The 14871-nt window shown below is 38.7% G+C and overlaps 1 protein-coding gene and 1 non-coding gene across 2 annotated transcripts in view; one reads left to right on the forward strand and one right to left on the reverse strand.

Moving 5' to 3' along the window:
- The window catches only part of GIPC2 (GIPC PDZ domain containing family member 2), a 100329-nt gene that overhangs the window by 57617 nt on the left and 27841 nt on the right, over positions 1-14871 (reverse strand). The window contains exons 2-3 of the mRNA XM_061411494.1: positions 12816-13001; positions 1413-1593 (exon numbers count right to left, since the gene is read on the reverse strand). Coding sequence (XP_061267478.1) covers positions 1413-1593; positions 12816-13001 — 367 coding nt within the window. The remainder of the gene's footprint in view (positions 1-1412; positions 1594-12815; positions 13002-14871) is intronic.
- Positions 7738-7841, forward strand: LOC133245419 (U6 spliceosomal RNA). Its single transcript, XR_009735683.1, has one exon. It is a non-coding gene; the product is annotated as a U6 spliceosomal RNA (small nuclear RNA).

A 14871-nucleotide genomic window follows, 5' to 3' on the forward strand; every position in this document is an offset into this window, starting at 1 on the left:
ACAGAACAAAGTTATCATTGTCAGGGGAAAGGACTGGGGGGAGAAATAGTTAGGGAGTTTGGGATCGACATGTACACAGTGCTATATTTAAACTGGATAGCCATCAAGGGCCTACTGTACAGCACACAGAACTCTGCTCAATGTTATGTGGCAGCCCAGGTGGGAGAGGAGTTTGGGGGAGAATGCATACATGTATATGTGTGGCTGAGTCCCGTTGCTGTCCACCTGAAACTATCACAACATTGTTAATTGGCTATACTCCAATACAAAATTAAAGGTTTTTTTAAGTGAAAAAAAGAAAAAAGAAGGAGCTGCTAGATGGAAATCTGAGTGCTGGCCCACCTTCCTCTGTGGTAAGTGAGCTCAGATGCTATAATACACCATCTAGAATCATGGTATCTGCAGCAGTAGTTCCTAGAATGGCCTCTCCCGGAGCAGCAAGGGCATAAGACATCCTTTTCTGACATCTTCTTGGAACTCTGTCTCCCACAAGCAATGCCACCTACACCACATTTCTATTACATGGCACAGAACCACTTGGAAGCCAGAGAAATTTTTTCAATTTCATATGGCTAGGATCTGCCCCTTACTTGTTAAGGGTGGGGAAATAAAATTGCCCAGACCTGCCACATTCTCCCATCACTGTCATTAACTGCCCTGAGAAAACAGACACTGGAAACAAACTATAAGGAATCTTTATGTTGTGCGATAGACGAAAGAACATAAGGTAGGTGGAGTCACGGATGAGTAAGGGCAGGCCTAGGATGATTCTGCTGAAGATATTTTAACACTGATGAACACTAGGCCATCATTTGGCTCATTAAAATAGTGCTGTGATTAAGGGTAGTGAGAGAGAGAGGCTGGCACATTTTCCTGTAGATGAGATGGCCCTGGGGGTTTGAACAACAGTTGGAACACAGCTGCCATGGCTAAAACCAAGCGAGTACAGATGCCACACCAAAGCAGAAGCAGTTCCCTACCATTCCATGCTGCCAAGTTCAAAATGCCAGTGGAGGAAAAGTATTGAAGGAAGTATTTAAAATAGACTAGATAGCTACTTTAAATACCAATTCTATGTGTAACTACAGTTTCTGCTACTGAGGTCCTTGAATGACAGTTACTACTGTTTAGAGAGCTCAGTCAAACATCTCCCTGCTCAGCAAGATGAATCAATGCAGTGTGCTGTTCTTCGAGCTTGGAACAAATTCATAGTCACTAGACATTAGACTTCATAACTCCAAATGCCCTTTTAAGAAAATGTTCTTCTAAGCATTTTTTTTCTCCTTTTATGTTTGTTTTCCTTATAAGTAGAGTTGTCTATCATTTCCTATGTTCTTAACTGATATTCAAAAGCACATGACACCATATCACAGTACTCAGTTCCCTGAGAAAGATAAACTAAAATGACTTACCGAAGGCCTTCTTAGGTTCTATTAATGTCAAGGTAAAGAGTTCCTCTTTTTTTAGTTCCTTTAACTTCTTAGCAACATCAAAGTGACGCCACCCAACGATATTTTCTCCATTGATGGCTTCAATGTGATCCCCCACACAGATTGTTTTAACTGAATCAATTATGCTGTCATCTTTAATTCTCTGAAAGAAAATTAAGGGTAATAATAAAAAAAAATAGCAACATGCAACACTACTTTTCAAGCTCTTAAGACATTATGTATAATATATTGACAAAAACCCATCCATGAAGCTTAATGTTCAGTTAAAGACAGAGAAGACCAAACAACAAAGATAAGCATCCTGCTCACAAACATTCTTTTTTATCATTCAGAATTCAGCTCCATCAGGTCACCATCTCCTCTGAGCAGCTTTTCCTGACAACTGCCAGCCCATTCCTCCAAGATTAGGCAAGGTGCCTAATCTCATGCCTCTGTAGTACTTTCTGCTACATGTGCTGAGCTCGAAGCTAAGCACTTTACAGTCACGATCTCATTTAACAACCTTTATGAGAGTCTCATGTCTTAGATCAGGAAGATCAAGCAACTTGCCAAGTTCAACAGACCACAGTGCAACTTTCCATTTTCTTGTCAGCCTCCACTTTCCCATGGACAAAGGAGCTTGAAGGGTTACAGTCCACAGGCTGGTAAAAGAGTTGGACACGGCTTAGCAACTAAACAACAACAAACTCCACTACTGAACTGTAATATCCTTGGGGATAGAGATGCTCTTATTCACCATCGCACGCCCTGTGCCTAGCACAATACCTACCGAAAATTGTTGTTGAATCATTTCAACATGAGACCCATTGTTATTGTTGTTGCTCAATCACTAAGGTACATTACATCAGAATAAAGCTTGAGCTTTTCCTATTGACTACATTCTTTAAACCCTAGTTACAAAGCCAAGACAAGAATTAGTACAACCTTAACCAAGAAAATTGATATGTAGTAGATAGGTGTAGTCACCACCAGGGAGCCAATGAGAAGGATTTTCATTTACATATCACTTTTTATTTATATATTTCAGGTGAGGAGAACTTAGGACCCAAGTAGAAATGTCAAATTGGTATTTCCTAACTCTATAATCGGAGAAGGCAATGGCACCCCACTCCAGTACTCTTGCTTGGAAAATCCCATGGATGGAGGAGCCTGGTGGGCTGCAGTCCATGAGGTTGATAAGAGTCGGGCACGACTGAGCAACTTCACTTTCACTTTTCACTTTCTTGCATTGGAGAAGGAAATGGCAACCCACTCCAGTGTTCTTGCCTGGAGAATCCCAGGGACAGGGGAGCCTGGTGGGCTGCCGTCTATGGGGTCACACAGAGTCAGACACGACTGAAGTGACTCAGAAGCAGCAGCAGCAACTCTATCATAGGTATGTGCGTGTGTGCTAAGTCACCTCAGTCCTGTTGACTCTTTGTGACCCTGTGGACTGTAGCCCACCAGGCAGGCAAGAGTACTGAAGCAGGTTACCATTCCCTCCTATCACAGGTATGAAAACAATACATCAATAGTCCAGACTTTCAAAATGAGATGTAAGACTCCCTGCTGCTGCTGCTGCTAAGTCGCTTCAGTCGTGTCCAACTCTGTGCGACCCCATAGACGGCAGCCCACCAGGCTCCCCTGTCCCTGGGATTCTCCAGGCAAGAACACTGGAGTGGGTTGTCATTTCCTTCTCCAATGCATGAGAGTGAAAAGTGAAAGTGAAGTCGCTCAGTCGTGTCCAACTCCCAGCGACCCCATGGACTGCAGCCTACCAGGCTCCTCCGTCCATGGGGTTTTCCAGGCAAAAGTACTGGAGTGGGGTGCCACTGCGTTCTCCGTAAGACTCCCTAAGATAATACTAATAATTTCTGAAAGAAGTTTAGGGACAAGAACTTCCACAAAACTCTACACAGGTAACAACCCAGCAGAAGATATATAAACTCTTCAACAGCATTGAAGAACACGGCAAAATGCAGGCCACAATCTGCCCTGGGCATCACAAATCCTTTTTGAGAATGACCCAATAGAATTATTAGGGGCTGCTGTTATTGTGTTGGAGAAGGCAATGGCACCCCACTCCAGTACTCTTGCCTGGAGAATCCCAGGGATGGGGGAGCCTGGTGGGCTTCCGTCTCTGGGGTCGCACAGAGTCGGACACGACTGAATTGACTTAGCAGCAGCAGCTGTTATTGTGTAATAGATCTGTGTGTATCCTGCATTTTTATCAGGTAGAATAACAACATCTTCTGAGTCAGTAGAGGATTGATCCTTGTGTCCAAGAGTTAAGAGAAAAACTGATCCCATGTACCCTAGCATCTCCATAATATTGTCACAAGAAAAAACAAGTTGTAGAAGACTAACCTAGGAAGGCTAGTCATTTTTAATTTTTAAACTTCATTACAATATACCAAATCCTATAGTAGGTTTCTCTTTTATCACCCAATTTCAAGAACATGGCTATGTTCACTGTAATAACTGTTAAAATGCTTTATGCAAATGATACAATAATGCCAATTCAAGTGGAAATTATTATCATTACAAGTAATTAATTATAAAGCAAAAAACCTTGAAATTTCATAATCTGACAATATTTTCTTTAGTAAATCCATATTCAACTTACAAGCTACAGAAACAAACAAGGGTAACCACAACACATGATACCACTCAGTACAATTGGAGTTTCTAAACTGTCATAGAAATATAAGTGAAATTAAACAAAAGACTAGAGCTTAAGAAACAAAGAAAAAAATTAATATTTTGTCATCTCACCATTTTTAAGTCATTGGAGAATGTGAAAATCTATAACTCATTCTTAATTTTTATTCTAATTTATTTCTTGATACATCTTGAACCTATTTTTCCTTTGATGACCTACAGTATACAAATTTCAGCTCCACATATTTTTCATTTTTAAGACTTATTGTCATTTTATTTATAAAATAAGCATTATATAAAACTGAAAGATTTTAAAGACAACTATGAATCAAACCAGTAAATGAAGGGCAGAGTAACAGAATATAGGGTAACCAGAGCCTATGAGTAGCCACAGGTAGCCAGATCAGTGTCCAGAGAGTGGAAAGACAATTACCAGAAGTCAGCAGGCAGCAAGGTGAGAATCCAGGTGAGCAAGAGAAAAATCAAAGCATAGGTAATCATCAGAGCCAGCAGATAAGAATCTGGGATAAAGAGAGAGGAAAACCAACATAAGAAACTCGGAGAAGGGTATCATAAGGTGAATCATATGTAGAAGCAAAGTGGGAGACACTGATGCTATATTATGTGGGTTACCTGAACCCCAACTTCCTAAGTATAGAATAAAGAATGAGGTAGCAACTGAGACAAGCTTCTGTAATCTATTATACTTTAATAATCATACCATAACTTGATATGGGTTAAAAATATTGCTAAAAGTGCTGCTCAGGCACAAAGGACTTTGGAGAAAAAAAGAGGTATTAATTCTATATTTATATTTGCTGAGTCACTTAATATCATTCTCTATAACACTTGGAACTTTCTGTCATCAGGCTTTAGAGTTTGATGCTACAAAATGTAAAGACAACTTTAAATATTTTTTAGAAGATAAGATTTACAATATTATTAAACTTAGAAGTTCCCAAATATTTCAGATCATTATTATATTAACTTCTATAAATTCATCCCATATAATTACAAAACTCTATCTTCTCATCACATATCAGAACTCTAGGATGGCACTCTACCATCCTCAAAGTCGCAAGCGTTCATTCAAGGTTGTCTGAGCTGATCTTGCCCTCATGGTCAGCAACTTTGAGTCTCTGCTACTGACCCTCCAAATACTGACCTCAAACCTTGTTCATAATAATAAACATTCAAATAAAAATTGTACATAGTTATTTCATTTAGTCCTAATAAGCCTGGGAGGGAATGTTTAATATTCCATTAGTGAATGAGGACCTCAAAGCACAACAATGACACTGCTTAATCAAAGAAGCATAGCTCATAAGCAAGCAAACTGGGTTTCAAACAGAGGTAGTATAATTATAAGACATCATGCTCTTTCCTCAAAACACTCCCAATCAACCCAGATCTAACTAACTCAAGACCACATGGCTGGTTAAGAAAGAAAGAAAAGTCAGATGAAGAATCCAAAGTCTTCTGACCTCAGGATTAGAGTTTGAGTTTGTAGTTATCCCAGCTTATGTATCCTATCACCTTGATAGTCATTTTAATACACATAAGTGTATCAAATCAGCACACTGTACACCTTAAATTTACATGGTGTTCTTCCCTGGTGGCTCAGATGGTAAAGCGTCTGCCTACAATGAGGAAGACCCGGGTTCAATCCCTGGGTCGGGAAGATCCCTGGAGAAGCAAATGGCAGCCCACTCCAGTACTATTGCCTGGAAAATCCCATGGATGGAGTAGCGTGGTAGGCTACAGTCCATGGGGTGGCAAAGAGTCGGACACGACTGAGCGACTCCACTTTCCACTATACCTCAATAAAGCTAGAAAAAAATGAACTATCATCTTTGAACTCTGATTCTTTAACAACTCCCACCCTCCTACTTTACTTTTTCTTACCTCTACTAAGCTGTTCTTCATCTGTATCAAGCAAGGCCTCCAGATCTCAATGTTACCTCTTTTCTCAGATCACCACTTCTCACCACTTATACTCTCACTGTACATACCTCTTCTCAGAGATCCTAGCTCCCATCCCAGAACCCCCCACACCTCTTGACCTTGTACATGTCCAACCTTACTAATTATTAGTTCTGGATGGTTAAACAATCAAAATGTTAGAAATAAATGAATACCATATTTCTTAGAGGATCTTGCTAAAATGTGATTTAGTTCTAATAAAGTAAAAGTACCTCAAATCATGAAGATTTCTATATGAAGACATTCTGAAAATGACCATTCTGTGGTTATTTATAAGTTACTTTAATTCAAAGTCAGTTAGATTTTCATGTCTTAATTGCATGGTAAAGGCCTTATCTTTATTTTGAATCTAAAAGTATTTTCTTCACTTAAACTAGGAATCAGCAAACAATGGTTCACACATTGAGTATGGTCTACAACTTGCTTTTATACAACTGATGAGTTACAAATGGTTTTACCTTTTTTGGTGGTCAGGAAAAAATAAAATAATATCTATGACATGCAAAAATTATACAAAATTTGAATTAGAGTGTTCATAAATGAGGTTTCACTGGAAGACATCTATATTTATTAAGTATTGTATATAACTTTTGTGCTACAATGTCAAGTTGAGTAGTTGCAACAAAGACTGTATGACCCTAAATTTTAAAAAAGCCTAAAATATTCACTATCTGACCCTTTATAGAAAATGTACCCCAACTCTAGTATTACACTATTTTAGGAATTTGCAAAGTTAGTTGTAAATATACTATGATTTTTCTGATTAAGTTATTTATACACTTTTTCCTGGGAAATGTTAACATTTGGCTACAAAAGTTACAAATATGTAAGTCTGCTGTCTCTCCACCTGAAGAGGCTCATTTAGGAGAACCATGCCTGGAAAATCCCATGGACGGAGGAGCCTGGTAGGCTGCAGTCCATGGGGTCGCTTAGAGTCGGACATGATTGAGCGACTTCACTTTCACTTTTCACTTTCATGCATTGGAGAGGAAATGGCAACCCACTCCAGTGTTCTTGCCTGGAGAATCCCAGGGATGGGGGAGCCTGGTGGGCTGCTGCCTATGGAGTCGCACAGAGTCGGACACAACTGAAGCGACTTAGCAGCAGCAGCAGCATGCAGTACTATTTTTTTTCAATTTGTTTTTAATTGGAGGACAATTGCTTTACAATGTTGTATCGATTTCTGTCATACAAGAACATGAATCAGCCATCAGTATACATATACCCCTCCCTCTTAGACCTCCCTCCCACCCCTCTTATCCAACCCCTCTAGTGTGAGCACCATGCAGTACTATTAAATACATCTCTCTGCCATCAGTCTCATCTCCTAATTATATGATGATTTGCTGTTATTAAGATATTAGCTATCAATTATAGGTACTCTCAAACATTGCAGATATATCATTAGTTTATACCCAAATAATCATATAAAGTAGGTGCTAATATTGCTATTGGAAAGAAGGCATACAATGATTTGTCTAAGGTGTCACCCAGCATGTAAATAAATGGAAACAAGAGTGAAAACAGGCTTGATTCTAAAGCCCATGGTCCTGTGGGCCACACTGCTCTGCCTTCTTAATCAGGGACTCCTGCCTCCTTACCCTTGTCTGAATCCCCTTACATCAACCTACTCTGACTTCCAACCACTGCTAAAAGCATAGAAGTACTCATTTCAGCAGCACATACACTAAAATTGGAACCACACAGAGATTAGAATAGCCCCTGAACAAGGATGACATGCAAACTCTTGGAACATTCCACTTTTTCTGCTTATCTTGGCAAATCACACTGGAAGAGTGAGCCAGAAATTAATGAAATTGATTACTTTAAGGAGTGGGGGAAATGAGTAATGGGAGTCAGGGAAGGAATGACATTTATAAATACAACTTTTATTATAGTTTTGACTTTTGAAATCATTTTATGTATTCAGAAAATTAAATCAACATGAGAGGAAAACCTCAATTCAAAGAGAAGCAAACGGATTCAACAGTATTTCAAATGAATAAAGATTATGGGGTGAAGGGAGGAGGAGAAAGTGAGAACCTATTCCACATAACTCCTGAAGAGAATACTTTGATTGTATACATGCATTTAAAGACAAAAAGGACATACAAACCTTGAAATCTTTTTAATCTTTTGGCCACACCACATGGCATGTGGGATCTTAGTTCTCCAACCAAGGACTGAATTCGTGCAGAGTCTTAACCACTGGACCACCAGGGAAGTCCCTACAAATCTTGAACTCTTAATAGGTTCATTTTTCAGAGTACAAATATATAGCAATTCTGAAACTGTTTTGTGCATATTACAGAACTAAGGAAATGAGTAAATATTTCAATAATTTTGAAAGTAAATATTTCAGTTGGGAAGCCAAGGAAGAACACTGTGAGGCAGGATTAGAACTGAAGGCATAATTATGAATTCATAATTTCTAAAATACATGTTTTGAACCTCTTATATGGCACCTGAAAGGATCTAAAACAGTGACACACTGGTAGCAACGAATGCATGCAACCAGCACTCAGATCTTGATTTTGAAATACCAGTTCTCACTGAAAACAAACAAACAAAAGAGTTCCTTGAACACATGGCTGATTTTCAGTCTGGAGAAAAGAAGATAAAAGATGAGTTTAGAACATCTTGTTGTACCAGAAAAGAAGGAACTGCTCAATAAAATTATGGGAGGCAGATCAAAAGGATACAGGAGCTGTCTGGATGGGACTCCTGCAGACCAAACCTCAGGAAATTTGAGCATCAAAACAAATGATATTTGGCAAAACCAATACAATATTGTAAAGTTTAAAAATAAAATAAAATTTAAAAAATAAAAATAAAAAAAATGATTGTAATGAACCCACTGAATGAGAAATCATGTGTCCTATACACACTACTATACAAAAAATACATAACTGCTAAGGACCTACTGTATCTACAGGGAACTCTACTCAATACTCTGTAATGACGTACACGGAAAAAGAATGTAAGAAAGAGTGGATAAATGTGTATGTATACATTTTGCTGACTCATTTTGCTGTATAGCAGAAACTAGAACAACATTGTAAATCAACTGTATAGCAATAAAGATTAATTTTAAAAAATCATGTGTCCATAGGTGATTTTTTTTAATTAACAACCCACTTCAATATTCTTGCCTGAAAAATCCCATGGACAGAGGAGCTCCAAGGGTCACAAAAGAGTCAGACATGACTGAACAATTAAGCATGTACCATATTGCTAATAGATAATAAATAAGTGGCATGCTTTCTTAGAATGTTTTAAAGAAATATAGGAAATGATGAAATTATAAAAATCACCATTTTGCAAATGAGTCAGGCAAGACTTATCAATAGATGCTAAATCTGTGGGGTGCAAGTAAGAGAACAAGATATATACATAATCTCAAGGTATCTCCCCACAGATATTACAAAGGAAAACATCACTTTGCAGTGAATAAGACTGGCAGACACTGAGTACACAAGGGACAAAAATTAACATCATGAATATTGAGACAAACCAATAAAATGCACCTTCTGACGTAATACACTGAGGACACAACATCACTTATTTACTTTTCATGCCAAAAATGCACAATAACCTCTTTCACAACATGAAGAGACATCAGAAAAGTCCACGTTAAGGGACATCCTATAAAAGGCTGAGGAATTGTTCTAGATTGCTGCTGCTAAGTCGCTTCAGTCGTGTCCAACTCTGTGCAACCCCATAGACGGCAGCCCACCAGGCTCCACCATCCCTGGGATTCTCCAGGCAAGAACACTGGAGTGGGTTGCCATTTCCTTCTTCAATGCATGAAAGTGAAAAGTGAAATTGAAGTCGCTCAGTCGTGTCCGACTCTTAGCAACCCCATGGACTGCAGCCTACCAGGCTCCTCCGTCCATGGGATTTTCCAGGCAAGAGTACTGGAGTGTGGTGCCATTGCCTTCTCCATGTTCTAGATTAAAGACCACTAAAAAGACATGATAACTAAATAAAATACATGATCCTGGATCGGAATTATACCAGGAAAAATACATTATTAGGACAACTGATAAAAACTGCAATATGAACATTAGATTAGTTTGGGAGTTTTGTATCACTATTAGATTTTTTTAATTTTATAGCTATACTGTAGGTATATTGAAGAGAATATCTTTGTTCTTAAAAACTACATTTTTAAATTATTAAGGAATAAAGAGATATTATATGTGCATTCTGCTTATTCCTATGGCTCAGGAAAATTTACATATAGATTTGAGTGTGTTCATATATATATACATGAAAGAGAATTAAGCAAATATGACAAATGGCAAAATTTTTTTTGAGTAAAGGGTATCGTGTGAGTTCTTTGTATTATTACAACTTTCAAGAAGTTTGAAATCATCCCCTCTTAACTTTTAAAAAAACACATCAATCTTTTATGCAGTATGATATTCATCTCTCTTCTAAGTTGAACTATAAGCCAGAGGTTTGGCTTAGACTCCACTTTCTCTTTGACACCATGTTCTCTGTCTCCATGGGGCTAGTGACTAGTACTCTGAGGCAGGCACATGTTTGAAGAGGCATAAAAAAATAGAAACACAGCTCTGGACATCAGAGGCTAAGATCTAAAAACTCCATGCGTGTTTGCAAAACTTCCAAGCCCTTCCCTGCTGACATTAGAAAGGCATTGCTCCATGTGCCTCATGTCCTGAGCTTCCCCCAGATAATCCCACATGACTTTCCCAACTCACAGATTTTCCATTTGGTCACCCACTCAACCTTCAGCAGAGTCATATCTTTTGCAGAGCTAAAAATAGCTGTTCTATCAAGTGGGAAGTTAAATAAAGCACTATTCACAGTTAAGAGGATAATTTCCCTAAGGCTAGTTTTTTTCAACGATGACGACGCATCAGCAAAATTTTTTATTTTGTTTGGACAAAAAAAAAGTATGAAGAAAATTCATTAGTAATTCTTTGCTCAGTGGTTAGGACCGCCAGCTCTGGAATCAGATAGCTTGGATTCAAATCCTGAATTTGTCTAGCTGCATAACTTTGGGCAAGCTGCTTAACCATCCCAAACCTGTTTCTATGTCTATAAAATAATAAGTTGATAATAGCGCCTACCCAGAGATGAACCTCATAGACATGTTGAGCAAAATCCAGAAACAGTAGAGTAAGTAATATGTGATTTCACTTATATGAAGTTCAGGAATAAGCAAAACTATGGTGATAGAGGTCAAACTAATGGCTACCTTTGTTGGGGAAGGGTATTGACAGAGAAGGAGAACAAGGGAGCCTTCTAGGTGGTAGAAATGAAATTTCCCTTGCTCTGGGCGGTATTTACACAGATCTGTGAACATTCATTAAAGGTTTATATCTGTTACACCTCAACAAAAAAGTAATCAAGAGACTTCCCTGGTGGTCCAGGGGCTGACTGCATGCTCCCAATGCAGGGGCCCCAGGTTTGATCTCATCAAGGAACTAGATCCCACATGCTGTGACTAATAACCAGAGCAGCCAAATATTTTTTAAGTAATTAAAAAGGAAACATGGTATCCAATAGAATTGTAAGCATTAAATGAGAAAATGTATGCGACATGCCTGAGACGCATTCAGTAACAGTCAGTGCTACAATTACTCATTACAGGGAATCCCCTGGCAGTCCAGTGGTTAGGACTCAGAGCTTTCACTACAGGGACTCACAATTTGGAGGAATTAAGATCTCACAAGCCCTATGTCCCTCCCACCCCAGCAAAAAAAAAAAAAAACTACTTATTATAATAATAGAATTGTTATTTAAGAGATGAATCTTTTTACCACTCCAGTTCTTAAAAGTTTTTCATACCATTTCAAACTTCCTTTTCTTGCCTTTGCAGTTCTATATTGCTCTTTGTATTTAGATAAAGTAATTACAACTGACCCTTGAACAATGCAGGGGCTAGGGGTGCTGACCCTTTGTTCAATGGAAAGTCCCTGTACAAAATCCCAGCATGTCAGCAGTTCCCCATATTCACAGTTCCACATCCACAGATTTAACCAACCTTAGACTGTTATAGAGGTGGGCTACAGTCCATGGGGTCTCTAAGACTCAGACACTACTGAGCGACTTTATTTTCACTTTTCACTTTCGTGCATTGGAGAAGGAAATGGCAACCCACTCCAGTGTTCTTGCCTGGAGAATCCCAGGGACGGGGGAGCCTGGTGGACTGCCATCTATGGGGTTGCACAGACTTGGACACTACTGAAGTGACTTAGCATAGCATAGACTGTTATAGTATAACATTTCCTACTGAACAAAATCTGCATATAGATGAACCCAACAGTTCAAAAGTGTTGTTCAAGAACCAATTGTACATAGTTTAGAAATTTTTAAAGAGCCTTGTTTAAAATAGGTGGCCAAATAAATATGCACTTCGAAATAACACTAAATCAATGGAAATCAACATGGAAGTCACCAGATGATGAGCTTACAGATGTACAAGAGCCCATATGGATGAGTAGGCACCAGGGCCAGGCTTTCCTCGTCTGTAAATGCAAAATCCTAGAGGAAGTTTAAACTGAAGGGGAAAAAATTCAAGGAAAGGGTAAACAAAAGAATGGTCTTTGAAACAGTTTTTAAAGGAAACATTACCACTCCATCCATTCCTACTGAATTAGTTCTCACTAAAGATCATTTCAAACTTTCTTTGACCTGGTAAATTTTCTTAAGTGTTACCCTCAATTAAGTCACACTGTTGTTTTTGTTTTGTTTTGTTTAAATACTTACCTTTATAAAAGCATAGCCAGCACCATTATCTGTAATAGTGAGACCAAGTGAATCCTCAGATTTGTACACATTCACTTCTTTTTTGATCCCTTTTATGTGGGCAAATATGAAATCTTCAAGACCTATTTGTGCTCCCAAGAGTTTTCCCATGTCAACTTTAGGTGTGTTTAAAGTGCAATATAAGATCTGCAAAGAAATAGAAATATTTTAAGTCAGTTTCCATCAGGAAAACATTCTGATCATTAGTTTACTCAATCAATACTTCAATTTACAATGTCAGTGAAATAGTCTACAATTTACAATGCCAGCAGTTATATCATTAACATTGCTGCTGCTGCTGCTAAGTCGCTTCAGTCATGTCCGACTCTGTGCGACTCCATAGACGGCAGCCCACCAGGCTCCCCCATCCCTGGGATTCTCCAGGCAAGAACACTGGAGTAGGTTGCCATTTCCTTCTTCAATGCATGAAAGTGAAAACTGAAAGTGAAGTTGCTCAGTTGTGTCCAACTCTGTGTGACCCCATGGACTGCAGCCTACCAGGCTCCTCTGTCCATGGGATTTTCCAGGCAAGAGTACTGGAGTGGGAGTATTGGAGTATCGGAGTGGGGTGCCATTGTCTTCTCTGGTCATTAACATTAGGTAATATGAATTGCGTGTTTCCTGCAGGCCAGGCTCTGTGTTGAGCAATTTATATCCATTATTATATTTAATCCTCACAACAGCTTTTTAAATACATTATCATCTTCATATTACCAAAAAGGAAATTGAGCCTTGGTGAGAGTAAGTTATTTGCCTAAGGTCACAAAGATAGTACTTGTCAGAGCCAGGATTCAAAATCAGTTCTCACCAACTTCAAAGAGGTTTACATTGCTTTGTTACCTGTTATTTACAATGCTGACATCAAAGGCCGTGTTCCCAAAGGTCATGATATGTATAACACAGTGAAAATAGAGGCAACACTATTTTGGAAAACTCATAAGTTTTTTTTAAATAAGGAAAATTTTATTGATCTTGTATTTTTGTGCTTGAGAAAAGTAAATGGTGAATGAAGTTATTTTTTAAAAAATTGTTTAAAACATGTCTAAAATGGACCTTGAAGACTAGTCCAATCCCTTGGGTCTAAAAATGGAGGAACTGAGTGAGGGCTGGAGAGGCTAATGCAGCTTAGATACACAGGATGGTAGAAGTTGTATGGAGGTTGTAAAGGGACTTCTTACATTTTCCAAGTCTTTGTTTGACCTCATTTTCCTTAAAAAATACAATTTATTTTGCTAAAATCTGCAATGCTACTCAAGCTTGCCAACCATAATTTCAGTAATTTGTAGGGCCCAACTACAAAATGGAAGAGGAGAAGGAGGGTTAAGAATATGCCTCTGGGGACTTGCCTAGTGGTCCAGTGGCTAGGACTTTGATCCCAATGCAGGGGTCACAGGTCGATTCCTGATCAGGGAACTACCCACATGCTACAACTGAGAGTTTGAACACCACAACTAAAGATCCTTCACGCTGTAACAAAGGTCAAAGATCCCGTGTGATGCAACTAAGACTTGGTGCAGCCAATAAATAAAGACATATTTTTTAAAAATTTAAAAAACATGCCATTGGTTTAAAGATTAAGTTCAATAAATATTTACTGAGTACCTTCTGTGTACCAAAGATGTTTTAATGCAGCTTTTTTATACCAAAATGACTAAGTGAAAAATTGTACCTTTTGTTATCAAGTAACATTTGCCATAGATATTGCCATTCCTGAGCCTTGGCCTCAGCTCTCAACTTCCAACCCTCTCTCTACCTCTCCAAGTTGCACACCATTTCTGATTTCCCTGCTTGAGCTTTAAACCATAAACACCCATAAACCTCTGGGAGGCAAAAACTGCACTATTACTACCTGTTATATGGCTTTTAAGCCCTACTAACATATGTCTGAATTGGAACAGCTCTCTCTGCTCTACAGTTAGAGGTCCAGCATGTTCATCAAAGGCCTGATCAAATCCCAGAGGTACATGAAAGGAGCTAGTGATGAGGACAAGGAAGAGGCCGCAGGGTACGAAGGATC

This window comes from Bos javanicus, chromosome 3 (assembly GCF_032452875.1).
Source record: "Bos javanicus breed banteng chromosome 3, ARS-OSU_banteng_1.0, whole genome shotgun sequence".
In the NCBI taxonomy this organism is placed as follows: Eukaryota; Metazoa; Chordata; class Mammalia; order Artiodactyla; family Bovidae; genus Bos; species Bos javanicus.